Genomic DNA, 13,988 nt, shown 5'->3' on the forward strand with positions numbered 1-13,988 from the left:
TGGGACGGAGCAGCGGTTGTTGTTGCTGCAGTTCTTGTCACCTCTACAGTGGCAGCTGTTGGCTGCTCAGAGTGCTGTTTGGACTTGTTGCGGCTGCGCTTCCTGCCGGCATTTGGCCCTGCCGCACTTCCAGCCCCGTTGACCAATGCCGCAGCGCCAGCTATAGAAGCTTTCTGCGTCCTGGTCTGGCTCTGAGCTGCCCCTGCCACACTCTCACTGAGGTGGGGAGCGCCACCCTCAGAGTTCCCTTTCACTTGCGCATGGGATTCTGCTGCATGGCCAGGGGCCTCCACAATGACATTTGACGGGCCCTTCTTGAACTTGTTTCTGCTCCGCTTCTGGCCCTGAGTCTGCTCTGCACTGGCCTGCTTCTGTGCTGCCATGCAGGAATCCAACCTGAGCTTACTTTCACTGCCAGGAGTTGTTATATACGAGCGGCTGTTGCCCTTGTGAAGACAGTGTTGCTCAGGACCTGCTGCTTTCCGTGACCTTTGCCTCAAGCTCCTTCAGTTGCTCTGCAAGATGAACATTGCAGAACTGCATCAGCTGGGAATGCTCAGCGACGATGGTCCTGGCTTGCAGATGTGCAAGTATCTGTGCGGCATGCTCTGTATGCAAACGCACGTTGGTGATAGGGAGGTCTGGATCTTACCTTGCACACTTATATCGGCCACAACGCGGTCTGTCCTGAAGAAAATTTCTCCTTTCTTGGTGTACACAGCCTGCATCGCTCCAGAAGTTTCATCCGATCATGCCATCAACACTCAGTGCCTCATATAAGGGTTACAGTGGCTGCAGGTCTCCATTGCTTTACACAGCTTGCTTTACCAAGGCATTCCCGCACCCTGCTGGGCTTCAGAGATCGAAGTTCCGCGGCAGCAACTTCCACAAGGCGCAACTGCACAAGCATTGTCAATGCTGAGCAACAAACTCTTTATATTGCACTGCAACAGAGCTATTGACAACAGAACATATTCACGCAGACGGCATCACAGGAATGAATACCACTACATATTCTTTGCATTTTAAATTACTTTGCTGAACATGAATGAGATGAGAATAGCAAATGACGATTGATAGCCGACAGATCAGTGCAGATGGAAAGTCAGTGAACCTGCCTGCTGTTCGAGCGCTTCTGAAGGGTGTCTATTACTTGTGTTCTCCATTCTCACATTCACTATATGTCCATCGTTGCATATGACTGGGGCACAAGGACTGAAAGCACGGCTTTCACTTTCTTGGTTCTCGACAACATATTTCCCCTCCGAAACAAGAACACTCCAAACAGATTTCAACTCTCAAAGCGCACCATCATCATCTTCTTACAGCAGATCATTCCAATTTTAGACATAATTGTATCTGGAATGGCCTTGTATGAGCTCTTGCAGGGAAAAATGTAAACTTGTAGCGGTGATCTGAGGTAACGCAGAGCTCAAGTAGCCCTCATGAACGCTGTTTTCAGGACGATATCGTCAATTAATGTAAGATATTCAAGTATCCATCTACATAATCGATGCTGGCGCGGGTCATCAACCACACGGAACCTGCACTGCAGAGCTGCAGGTGCCCATCGGACCCTCTAAGTTGTCAGCATCACACTTCGATAGGATAAACGACGTGAGTACCTTGATATCCAGATGCTGAACATAATTTTTGCATTGCAGATGTGCAGCAGGTGTCAAGCAGCACGGCAGAGGAAGAGTTTGCTTGGGGGGAGGAACCTCAACAGCTTCTGCTAACAGACAACTTCCTTCCGACAGCTACGGCTCTGAGAGAACACTTCGAATCCAGGTGACCAGCCCTTTCAGCACCCATCACATTGCATATTGGCTGTGCCTTCCCATGCATCATGCAGCTACAGCCTTCACTTAACAACAATTTGCATGCATGCATGACGCACAGTAAGCTTGTCTTCAAGCTCATGACGACACATTGTAGTGACCTCGATGCAGGTTTGAGAATCCCTTGAAGACAACAAGCGATCGCTTTGTGTGGGATTACTGGCATGTGCCTGACCAGTACACGCTGCTGCGCACGCCTGCAGACCACTTCTTCCCTGAAGACACCTACAGGCATGCCCATGCATACTAGCTGACACATTCACTAGCCAACAATTCTCTCTCAGGCACTCCAGCACCTAGGCACTGTTAGGTGATAGGCCCATCTTGCTTTGCATGAGGGCACTTGCCTGATTGCACCTCTTCGGCCCCCTCGTGGATATGATAAAACACCTGGCCATAAAAGATTGGAGCAGCCGTGTAAATACTGTGAAGCTCATTTGAATGACTTTGCAGGGAGCTGGAGGATGCTCTGCTGGAGTATGGGGAGCAGCAGCTGGGGTGCAGGGGCATCTCCCCAATCTGGCTCTCCTACTACGTCCACGGCTGCCGCCAGGTGCGTGCATGTGCCGCCAGCCTTCGCCCCGCTTTATCCACCCTTTCTGCTGCTCTGCCAGGGTGTCCTCAGTACCACTCTGGGGGGTTGAACCCAGGGGGTTGAAATATGAATTGGGAAATAGAGATGTAGAGGAGGTGGCCCTGAAGGAGCAGGGAATTGACTTGTTGTGGTTAGTAACCCCTTGGTCTGCAGAATATGCCGACGTTACCAGGCAGCCTAATTAGCACTGCTCCTTAAAGATCACCTGTCATGTGGCACCGGTTTACTGCTGCTCCTTGCCACATGACTGCAATTTGGCACCCGAACTAAGTCAAAGGTTCAAATCTGAATTTGAACTCGAAATCGTGCAGGAGCTGCATGCTGACAGCCCTCACGGGCCATGGGCGTTTGTGCTATCGCTGACGCAGTGGGAGGGGCGCAGCTTCAGCGGCGGGGAGACAATGATCTTCCAGCCGCACATGCTCGACTTCTGGTCATCCTTCGACCCTGCAAGGGGCTTTGAAGTCAAGGACATGGTGCGACCTTCCTTGTCATGTCACGTGAGCTATATCGTCAACATGTGTGTTCACGTGCAATGGTGCTCTTTATGCTCGTTATGTCTTCCCTCTGCATCTCCAGCCAGCGTAGTGCTTTGGTAGAGAGAAGGAGAAGTTTGTATTCAAGGATAACATTCAAGGAGAAGTTTCCAACCCGCTTGCCAGAAAATGAAAACCACCATTCACCCACTCATCACCTGGTCGATACTGCCAGGCACCGCCAGAAGAGAGACCAAGGAAGCTCAGGATCATGAAACATTTATAATCAATTTTGACTGCTGTAATGGCTTTGTTGGCCCCCCAGACGTGGCTGCAGATATCCTGCATGTGTGCCCTATGGCCTTTGTGTTTGGGTTTGTCGACCTATTAAACTTATTAAAAAATTGAAAATTTGTAGCAATGATGAGGCAACGCCCGCGCGCAGGTGACATTGGTGGAACCGCATTTCAATCGGCTGACGGTGTTTGACGGGCGCTACCCCCACGGCGTGCGGCCAGTGGAGGGAACGCGCGACCCCCTACGCGCGCGCCTCGTCCTGCACGGCTGGTTTACCGAGCCGTCGCCCTTTTTCGATGGTGCGCGACCCTTTTCAACCCTGCATATTTCCCCTGCAGCCCATCCAGAATCCCTGACGTGTGTGCCTTGTGCTGCACGGCTGCTTCATATTACATCCCTGGCTGAATATAGAAGAAGCCGATAGAACTTCCTCTCAAGCCCTTTCCGAAGATATGACATTCGGGATCGCATTTGTACAATGTTACATAGAATCGTGCTCTTTCAATTTTAGGCTTGTAGGGGCGGCAATGAAGAACTCCCAGGCACGCCTTTGATGCGTGAGTCTGAACCTCTATTTGTTCTATGACTGTGCAGGCCCTTTGGACGAGGAGGCAGCCACAGAAACTTTGGACAGCGTGCTCAGCGAGCTCTACGAGGTGAGCCGCCGGTCCGTCCTGGGCAACTGAAAGTGTGAGAGCTGCGAAATCTTGACGACCGCCCGCTGACAAAGGCATGTGGATTATGTACAGGAGCTGGGCAGCCTTCCGCAGTGCTTGGGCACGATAGTCATCCGCTTCACAGTGTCTGGGGAGACAGGACAAGTCTCCAACCTTAGGTGAGCCTTCTTCGCTGTAAAATGCAGCATAAGTACTCTCTGATGAGTACTGTAATGTGCATTGCCTCTCTAGATGTTGCACTGGCAACCACATCAATGCTGGAGGCGTGCCGCCATTTGTCTCTCACCGGCCCTGAAGTACTGTATCAGAGTACTCCAAATGGCTGGTATGTTGTCTCTTGGTGACTCATCACAGCTGCATGTGCCTGCATGTGCGCGCAGGTGTCTGACGGACACTTTAGTGCACGTCCCTACGGACCCTGACCCGGATGGTTTGAGCGTGAGGGACCAGGTTTTTGATGCAATACACCACCACATCAGCCAACGAGCGGAGTTCCCTCCCTGCCAACAAGGTGGGCCGCTGATCCGCTGAAACTAGATGGCCATATAACAGTTTGATCTGGCGAGCAGTTGGAAAGCCATGGCCTCTTGTGCCGCCGATTAGATACTGATTGTATCTAAACATCGCAGAAGTAAGAGCGGATGCCAATACATATTAGGTGATCCAACACCGTTGGAGATATGTTTGGATTGACAGACTGCATGACATCTGTGGCCATGTCACATTTCAAGGCTCCGAAGGGTTCCCCATGCACTGGAAAAGCACCCAGCATGCATGGGACTGCCATCGAGCATTCTGATGTGATTTGACCAGCCTAAATGTTCCGGCATCACCGTATAATCAGGCTTCATAATTGAGATACCTTGCCTTTCGGCAGAAAAAGTGTGTAACCTATTTCTATATATGTAAGTGGTAGTCACACTGGTCTTGCAGATCCTGTGCAAGTATGGGACTTGCATAACACCTACAAAGCTGTTAACCATATTCAAAGCACCCCCCTGTATGAGTAGGGATAATAATATTAATAGTAAGAATAATACTTGAGACACTATTTGTCAATTTGACACCATCTTCTCTGCACACTGGATCCGAGGACCAGTACTGATGAGCTGTCTGACAAGAGAGCTGACTTGAGCTAATGTGTGTCTGCAGGAGACACTTCGATCACGTTGCCGTTTGTGTTCCAGTAGCCGGCATGCGCCATGCAATGCGCTGGTAGAATGGATTGCCAAAGAGTCAATTGACGGGGAAGGCAGAGTACAATAGGTCAATAAGGAAGGTTCTGTTATGGGCGGCAGAGTAGTGCTTTGCTCTTAGTCACAGCTCGCGTTTGCTCTCATATGATTTGCATGCATGCAAATCCGCAGCGTACACTCACATATAATTCTGAGACCCTTTATTCCACTTCTCTTTCCGCTCATGCAGTACTTTTGTGGAGACCTCTAGAGGGTGATTTCTTGAAGAGTGCAATGCTGACACAAATGCAGACTTAATTTAATTATTTTGCATGCGTATCACCGCATGCAGTGCTGGTCGCATGCCAGTTATGTACAATCTATTTTCTACTAATCTCCTCTATCAGTAAGAAAATGTACCAAGTAAATCTTATCACAAAGCAGTGCAGGACCATTCTGACATACACTTACACCTACTCTGACACAACCCCTTACACCAGACTAATGTCCTTCTCATCATATGATGTGCACCCGCTGATTAAGGCAATGAAAATACAAGTTAATATGCATCAGATGTACATTTATTACCCCTACGCGCTGACTAGGCATCCGGTGGGACACCCAGCTGGCGTGCCAGGTGGCGAGTGTCGGCGTCCAGAGTGGCGATGTTCCCTTCCACCGATTCCATGCGCGCCTCCAGCCCCTCCAACGCTGCCAGCAGCGGCCGGCATGCCTCCCTCTTCCGCTGAATCTCCTGACAAACACATCTTGGATTTCAGACCGAGACTCCCAGTAGTAAAGACGAAAGAGTTCCCTCAGGACCTGGCTCCCTGAACAACTGTCAGGAGTGTTTTCTTGGCAGAAGCAGAAGAACAGGATGCAGGAGCAACTGCGAGTGTCGCGCTACAGAGCTCAAGCAAGTTTTCGAGCTGCACGATGCAAGTTCAAAAGTATTAATTGGCCACGCTATGGATCCGAATACTTCTTAGCACAGGGCAGATCAACCCCGGATGGTGGCCAAAATGTGCCTGACATTTTGTCATCCAGCTGTGAGCAGCCACAACAGGCTACCGCTCAACGCACCGAAAAGTCACAGCCCTTGTAGTGATGGATTAACATTTGTTGAGACTTCAGAGCACGAAGCTGGAGCAGGTGCGTGCCTGCATGAGGGGTTGCCAGTTGGCGAGCTCCTGCTGCATGTGCAGGAACTCCGCGCGAGACACGGTGTTCACGCCAAACAGCAGCTCGTAGTTTGCAACCGCCCCGTCCAGCTCAGCGCTCACTGCGCCCGCCATGTCATCCACCAGCCGCTCAGCCTGTTCAGGCAACGATACTCAATCAAGCGTCCCGACGTACACGTCCAATTCCAGACCACTGTACATAAGCGATGCAGCTGCTATCAACAATGTGGACTGTCTACCACCAGCTGTGCCTAAGAGTGCAGCGAATCATGAATCTACAGGAATGAAAATAAACACAGAGAGTTATTCTGCAGGAGTCCACGACTGTAGAACAGCTACAGGAAATTTATGTGGGAAACTTCAAACAACTAAATTACAGCGCACCTGCGCATGCAGCTTTGCTCTCCTGGCCGCAGCTCGGTCGGCTGCACAGCTAGACGCCGCCTCTGATTCCTGTAAAGGCATAGAGGGACCTGGACGCACGTCCAACGGCGTTCCTGATCCAGACGCCTCAGCTGCTGAACTTTCCGGAAGGTGCTTGCCAGCTTCCGGCCGGCCTCCTGTTGGCGCACCGCTGCCGGGTAATATGTCACCTTGAGATTTGCCCTCAGGATCCGCAGAGATTTGCACAGAGTCTGCTGCTTGTGTGGCTGTGGTAGCTGTGTCTAATAATGCTGCTGCTTCAGCGGGCTGCGCTGAAGTTTCTTGCGGCGCGGATGAGTCATGGCCAGGTGGTGCTGAGGAGGCGGAGGTTGCCAAACCGGGCCGGGGCATCCATGCAGGCAGCGCCAGACTTGGCAGCGACACGGCTGGCATGGTGACTGATGGCAGCCATCCTGTCAGGCCATAAGAGGTGCCCGTCTCCGGGGTTGTCCCTTCCTCGGGTTTTTTTCCTGCGCGCACTTTAATCTTACATAGTGAGGTCCTTTTGACGATGAAGAAAGCAGGACTGCAAGAGCAGGAAAAGTGGATTGTGGTTGATGTATGGGGGGTGTTAAACAAGGCAGCGCCTGATGAGAGGATACACTTGCAAGATTAGCTACTAACTCTGAAATAGCCAATTTCAATGAAGCATTACCATAACCCTGGCAATTTCAGCATTATACAAATTCTTTGAGATTCTCCTCAAAACCTTTCCAAGATGCCAAAGGTGAAATAGCTATTATGATTAAGCAACTGAATTTTAGATGCCGCAAACACCAATACGAGCAGTTCCAACTGCAGGGGTGAATTTGATCCTGTCAGGTGGAGGGGGAAGAGCGGAAGTTGTACGTAGTCCAATTCCTCCTCCAGTGGAGAAGCAGTAAGTCTGCGGTTCGAGTCGACTGTCGAACCGCAGAACTCAATCTTTGGACCGACCTTTGCTTTCTTTTTTTGCCAGCATCATTCTCTCCCGGAGAGCATAGAGAGGAGCAACTGCTCGAGTGCTCAAGGCTGCTCAAAGAAGAGGTGTATAGACAGCATCAACATATACTTTGATGGACACTCTGGTGCATGACAGGAGGCCCTCAGGAACAGTACTTTAGTATGTTTTTGTCAGGGTGCAGAGTATCTGCATCGTTTTCTCAAGGATGTGGAGGAGGAGGAGCACCTTCTTCTGGCGGAGGCAGGGGGGTGTCTGAAGCAGCGCCCTGCTCCACAAAGGCCTCCATTATGCGTTGGATGGCGGCTGAGTCCGGGGGAGTTCCCTCCAGAGCCGCCCTGCTGGCGGCCGCCTCCTCCTCTGACAGCCGCCTGCGCCGTTTGAATTCAAATCTGAATGCAAGTACTGTAAAAATGCCCTGACAGCCTCAACCTGACGCAGTCCAGCAGGCACGTGGGCACATGGGTCAAGATCTCGTGGCATCAGACAGGCAAAGATAGCAGGGGGTACTAGAGACCACCCCTGAAGATGGTAGTTGTTAGTAGTCCCTGAAGATAGTCAGGCGAAGGTCTCGAGACAGCAGGTGTGGAGAGGCAGAAGCCACGCAGGTGACATGGCCATTACCTCAGTGATGATTGACTTGGGCTGCATTCCTTGCATTCACATCATCGTGCAGGTACGAGGTACATTTCTACCACAGGCGGCGTTTGTTTTTTGAATTCTAAGAGCGCGGCGCACCCGTTCGAGGCCAATGTGGCGTGGATTTTGGAGAGCGCTTCTTGTGGAGCCATTTCGGGGTGGCCCTGGATGGCGAGGAGGCGGTCTCCCACGGTCCACACCTCATTTGGCGCGGTGGCTGACGTGGCCAGCAGCTGGGCAGCTTCGGGCAGCTCCAACACCTGCCCGTCCGGGCAGCGGAGACTCTCAAAAGACAATTGTTGAAAAGGGTCCACGGGAGTGGGCATGCTGTCTTGTGGTGTGCCAGTCATATCGCCAGTTCTCTGATAGGAGAGGCCTGCATTTGTGGTGGGGTGGGTGCCGATAGTGTCTCTCCCCTAAGACTTACCAGCTTACTTGAGCCTACACTGCGCTGCGCCCAGCAACAAACAGCCCAGCTCGCCTGACCCACCATCCCCGTTGTCCTCCCAGCAAGGCAGCAATGCATGTCAGAAGGCACAAGCAAGCATGAGGCGCCAACCTGATCGCCGTGGCTCTCTATGATCTTGAGCGATGCTGGAGGCTCCTGTCCCCCCGTCTGCTGCTCAAACGCTGCCCTGAAATAGTCCTTCTGTGCAAACGCCTCCGTCAACTGCAAGTCCTCCACTGCAGCACATCCCACAGCCGTCAGGCACCCACCACGCACAGGAGCATTATGACTAAACACCACGCAATCCTTGGAAGATGCATATGAGATGGTGTCAGATGGTTGGACATGCGCGTGCGGCCAGCCTGTCATGGGTGCTGTGTATAGGAGTGATTCACCTGTCAGCACAAAGCGCTGCGAGGGATTTTTGCCCACCCTGCCTCCCAGAGCCCTGGCAGCCACCTGCACAATAAATAGGACAAGATTTCTGAGACGGTTCTGAGCCATGCATGAGATGACAGATGCTTTTGCCCAATTGCTGCACTCATCAGGCGGTGCTGAGTGAAAGAGGACGTTTCTCTCATCTTTGAATGAATCGGCATATCAAGCCTATGATGACGATGAAATGTGGAAATGAGCGTGGGATGAAGCGTGCTCAGCGCTCTGTGCAGGGTCAAGTCAGGTGACCGATGGAGCAGAGATGAAAAAATGGCTCGCCTGGCTGCCAAAGCACACAGCGACAATGCGGGTGCTGTGCTCACGCTGCAGGAAGTCATGCAGCCAGGTCATCAGTGCAGAAATCCAGGGCATGTCCTCGTAAGCTGAAAAGTGGCTGCCTGTGATGAAGATACCCACAAACTGCTCTGCAGCCTCCAGCCCAGGCAGCTCCCCATCCCAGCACTGCGCAGAGCAAACGCAGCGTAGAGATACTGCTTCGCTCGCAGTTGGCACCTTGATGCTTTCCTCTGTCCTGTGCAGGTGAAGGTTTTCCTGCTTGCACCAGGTTCCGATTCCAGGTATGGGAGAGTTTCGCAGATCGTAACCAGGATTCTGACCTTAAATATGTCCCAGGTTGCCTTCGCTCCACCAAATGTCTCTGTATACAGCTGTGCAAGGAGAACATCCCAGACATCAGGCCAGACACGCTTTCAAGAGGCGATGCTGATGGCTGGCAGAGCAGATAACTTTGTCTTCGACTTGAGTCTGCCACACAACTTCCTCTAGTGTAGATTGGTAATGTGAAAAACCAACGCAGATGTAACAACAAGAGTACCTTCTCGTGCCCCTTCCATTTTGGGGCATCCTCGCAATCAAAGACAGCAAACTTTCGCGTGATCATGCGTGTCATTCAGAATGTTATTGTGACGACAGCACAAGTGCATCTTTGTCTACCAGCTACAGAAAGTCTGCATTGAGTGATCTGCTGACTCTTGAATCTCACAAAAACTTCTCTCAGCCACTTCTGATCTTGTCATGACTCGACTCGACATCCCCGAAATTTACAAGTATTCATTTCTTTTGACAATGGCCCATTCTTGTCAAGGTCGCCAAAGCTCAATCTGGCCCAGTAGGTGGTCTAACTTGGCTTTCAAATGGAACGACGAGCGACAGACCGCCTCCACACACCATTAACTTTTTCAGCATAGAAGCAGATGGGGCGTCCTCTACTTGAGAAGATGGTGCAGGATGCGGCATCAGCGGAAGCCTCAGGCGTCGTAATAGTTCAGCTCCAACGCAACGGCGTCGTGGTCCAAACACTTCGTCTCCCTGCAGCAGGTCCCAGACGCGCAGACCAGGTTCTGGCGGATTTGGATACCCAGCGTCTGATCGGCGACTTGCGGAACGGCAACTCTGAAGTAATCCTGGAGAATCTCCTGTCGGATAGGCAGCTCTTAGCGGGCGCAATTTACACGCTCGTGATGCCAAACGAAGAACAAGCAAGTACGAGCCCCTGAAATCATATGGCAAGCCATAAAATCTGATTTCTCAACAGCAAGCTTTTTCTCCTTCTATTCTGTGCACCAGTAAGATATGTGCTGTCTCATCCAGATCTCCTGTTTGCTAGGGACTATTGTGAAGCAAAGCACTGATGGCAACCGCATCAAGACATGTGCTTTACCAATCAGGAGTTGATCTGAAAGCAGGTTGTCTTAGACAGGTCTGACTGTACCAAGGATCGCACTCCCGAATTTCAGACTGAGACCAGCAGAAGGCCTCTGACATGAGACGTAAAATTTGTTCTTGCACACTCTCCGGCTTGAAATTGGTGGCTTGTCGCGCAGGGGTACCGGCAACCTGGCAGCAGGGAGTGGCGCTTTTTAACTGAGGGCGGCTGTCTGCAGCGCACTTCTCTGCGGATATGGCACAGTGAGGGCAGCAGTTTGAGAGAATCTCTGCGGCAACTGGCTGCCACTATGTGTCTGTTACACAAGTTGAACCTTTGAAAATGATTAAGAGTAGAGGCATGACCTTCAGACGCTTCTTCGAGCTTCCCCATTGCCCAATGCCGGCTGCACGTGACTCAGTGAGATCTTCCTTGCCCTGAAGCAATTCATTGCTCCAAGGGCAGCCATAGTGCTTCGGAAGGACTGCTTCCTGCACTGTTTCCCGAACTGAGTCCCATTGTGGACAAAGTTACTGCTGGCATTTGGCAGTGCTGGCTTTCAAAGTTTCCTATGCACCTAGCACTGCTAGGCTAGCAGGGAGACTGCTGAAGTGAGCTTATAACATTATATTCGCGTGCAATCACAATTCCCTTGGCTTGGGCAGTGTGCATTTGCACACTGTGTGCTTATGGCATACTCCCAGTGTGTACGCTCAGGCTGATTTGGGATGCATCATCTCATATGATATGATCACACTGAAAATTCTGTAAGTGGCCTTGCCATAAAAAAAATCACTTTCAAAGCCGGGTTACAGTGAGAATGACCAGCGCCAAATGCCACTCTTTGGCCCATCCAGATTGCACCAAAAGTTCAAGCTTCAAGCTTGACACGGTAGACTCGGAGTCTACCGTAGTGGTGACCAGTCTACAGTGTACTACAGTGCACTGCCAAACAAAATTTACACATGGAAGATCTATGCTCTAGGGACCCTTCAGAGAGATTTGTCAGAAGAGATCAAGATCCCAAGACCGACAGGTTGACACGCTCTATGGCGGAGGGATGAAGCTGGAAGCTGTGGCAGCTGGGTGGAAGGCGTAGTTGGGCGGAATCCACGTCAGAGCGTAGCAGCTTCCCGTCCGATAAATCGACTTCCCCTCGTGACAGCTTACATACATACTTGATCTTTCCAAGTCCTCAACCAAACTCGCATTCGCAAGTAAACATACATACGACGATTCGAATCTAAACAACCTTCAATCAAACAGAGGAGCTTTAACAAACATTCATACTCCCAGCAAACATGGCATACAGCGGAACAGGCGTGGGCAACACGGTGCGTGCTATGAAGATGAGACGGGAGTGTGTTAGGTTCGTTGAGGTCAGTGAGCATGAGGTGCTTATCACGCATTATACCAGCAAAGGTTGGGTCTTTCCACGGCTGGCTGGTTGATCACCTTCGATTTCTTAGTGCATCCCTTGATGTGTTGAACCGAGCATCCCGGCCTCGTCGACCATTGGTGCAGCTGCTATGCATAGATACGAGTGTTGCCGTGTAGTGGTCAGCCGGTCCATCAGTGTGTCGGTTTCTGGCCTGTCGTACACCCAGCTTCTGTGCCGATGCGCGGAGGGATTCTTATCTGCAGATGGCAAGGGGGCTTATCAAACGAATGGTATACAAAGTCGTGTTGTTTTGATACATCCGACGGGATCCAGTTTTGATTTTGACGCGATCATGGCTTCTTTGTTGGCAGGGTACCGGCACAGGATCCGGCATCGCAGCGAACGTCAAGTCGCATATTCCAGGTGGGCAAAAATCTCGGAAGTGCTGTGCCATAACAATTGTTTCATTTTCCCGAAAGTTTTATCGGTCTTCCAAGCCATTGCAGCGATAGTAGCTTGTGGAAGTTGCTTTGCAGTTGAGGCTGATCGTGTAGATATTAACGAGGGCGAGCTCTGTCTCGCCAGCAAATCAGCGCTTGTTTCACAAAAGCGAAACTTGATCACAAAGAAGTTTTTACTCGAACAGATGTGTTTTGTCCACTGTTTCCAAGAAATTCTGACGAACATCCGATGTCGTGTGTCGCGCTTGTGACACACGACAGCTGCGCACAGCATACTAATGCAATTTTCTGTTTTTCATCAGGCACTGCTGAGCACAGTGCCACCCACCCCACCTCACACGCCCACACCGGTGGAGCTGGTGGCATCGGCCAGCAGGTGAAGGAGCACATCCCAGGTGAGCATAGTTTGCCCGCCACCTGTCACACTCCCTCCTGTCAAAGTGCAGTCCTCACCTGTAGGGCAGCACGCTCGCCATGATGCCCAGTGTGGCAGCTAGTGTGTCCTGCAATCTGTACTTTGTCCGGATGCTGTAGTGTCCAAGACCAGGAATCGGCCAGGCTGTGAGGGAGATTCAGTCAATGTCCACAGACCTGAGTTCCAATTGACTGTTGGAGCACTGACAATCCAATCAAAGCTGCTGACCTTTGCGGCTGGACTGGACTGCAGCAGAGATTACATAAGACTCACCCATCTGTTCTCCCATCTTTGCAGGCACCACTGAGAACAAGGTGGCGCACTCTGGCTACGCGACTGGCGGCCACCACACCGGCGCCGGGGCTGGCACTGGTGGTGGCATTGGCGCGGCCATCGGCGCTGCTGGCCACCACGGCCATGGCACCCACACTGGCACTGGTGCTGCAGGAATGACCAAGGGGTCCACCGTGGACACTGGTGCTGAGACTCTCGGAGACAAGGTCAAGAAGATCATCCCAGGTGAGACCTGTACCTATTTTTTGGGAATAGCCCCTGAAGATGTGTGCAAGGGCAGGATTTAGTGGCCTTTGTATGTTGAAGGAAAACCCCTCACTAGCAGCATTATTGTGAGAGCCTGTGGGTGGTGGATTGAAAAGATCCTGTGACCCGATAACATGTCTGCCTAATTTTCTTTGTCAAGAAGGGAGAATAAGTGTTTGTCAAACAAGGCAACGAAACTGAGCGGTGCTGTGGTGTGTGCAGGCACAACCGAGAACAAGATCCACAAGAGCAACAAGGCTGGCGCCGGCGGCGTTGGAGGAAATGCTGCCTACTAGATCTTCAGCTGTGTAGTTAAGTGGTCTTTGTCGCTCAGTATGTGCCACATCTGACCAGAGCAGAATAATTTAGCAGAATGATTGGGGAAATTTCCTTCAAGG

At 51.4% G+C, this 13,988-nt stretch overlaps 3 protein-coding genes across 3 annotated transcripts; 2 read left to right on the plus strand and 1 right to left on the minus strand.

Moving 5' to 3' along the window:
• Window positions 1–1,316: 1,316 nt before the first annotated feature.
• Window positions 1,317–7,948, plus strand: COCSUDRAFT_28507 (hypothetical protein). The gene is made up of 13 exons (XM_005648370.1): window positions 1,317–1,563; window positions 1,665–1,791; window positions 1,953–2,072; window positions 2,295–2,394; window positions 2,748–2,912; window positions 3,358–3,508; window positions 3,804–3,865; window positions 3,959–4,044; window positions 4,267–4,397; window positions 5,039–5,814; window positions 6,221–6,377; window positions 6,627–7,144; window positions 7,834–7,948. The coding sequence occupies exons 1-10, from the start codon at window positions 1,446–1,448 to the stop codon at window positions 5,074–5,076; spliced, it is 1,098 nt and encodes a 365-aa protein (XP_005648427.1). The 5' UTR covers window positions 1,317–1,445; the 3' UTR covers window positions 5,077–5,814; window positions 6,221–6,377; window positions 6,627–7,144; window positions 7,834–7,948.
• Window positions 5,663–10,037, minus strand: COCSUDRAFT_83672 (hypothetical protein; the record flags this gene model as incomplete). Its single annotated transcript, XM_005648855.1, has 10 exons — window positions 5,663–5,815; window positions 6,201–6,377; window positions 6,627–7,144; window positions 7,834–7,976; window positions 8,344–8,504; window positions 8,804–8,928; window positions 9,088–9,151; window positions 9,407–9,589; window positions 9,745–9,795; window positions 9,963–10,037. 10 exons carry the CDS (start codon window positions 10,035–10,037, stop codon window positions 5,663–5,665), a joined length of 1,650 nt encoding a protein of 549 aa, XP_005648912.1.
• Window positions 10,038–12,094: 2,057 nt separating this feature from the next.
• On the plus strand, window positions 12,095–13,886 carry COCSUDRAFT_41244 (hypothetical protein; the record flags this gene model as incomplete). The annotated part of the gene is made up of 5 exons (XM_005648371.1): window positions 12,095–12,127; window positions 12,546–12,597; window positions 12,938–13,030; window positions 13,348–13,569; window positions 13,813–13,886. The coding sequence occupies 5 exons, from the start codon at window positions 12,095–12,097 to the stop codon at window positions 13,884–13,886; spliced, it is 474 nt and encodes a 157-aa protein (XP_005648428.1).
• Window positions 13,887–13,988: the final 102 nt, after the last annotated feature.

Source organism: Coccomyxa subellipsoidea (genome assembly GCF_000258705.1).
Source record: "Coccomyxa subellipsoidea C-169, whole genome shotgun sequence".
NCBI lineage: Eukaryota > Viridiplantae > Chlorophyta > Trebouxiophyceae > Coccomyxaceae > Coccomyxa > Coccomyxa subellipsoidea.

Coding starts and splice junctions, on each gene's coding strand:
- COCSUDRAFT_28507 (XM_005648370.1), top strand. CDS start 1,446: ATGAACGCTGTTTTCAGGACGATATCGTCAATTAATGTAAGATATTCA. Junction 2,073..2,294: donor TTCCCTGAAGACACCTACAG/GCATGCCCATGC, acceptor ATGACTTTGCAG/GGAGCTGGAGGATGCTCTGC. Junction 3,866..3,958: donor TGCTCAGCGAGCTCTACGAG/GTGAGCCGCCGG, acceptor GATTATGTACAG/GAGCTGGGCAGCCTTCCGCA.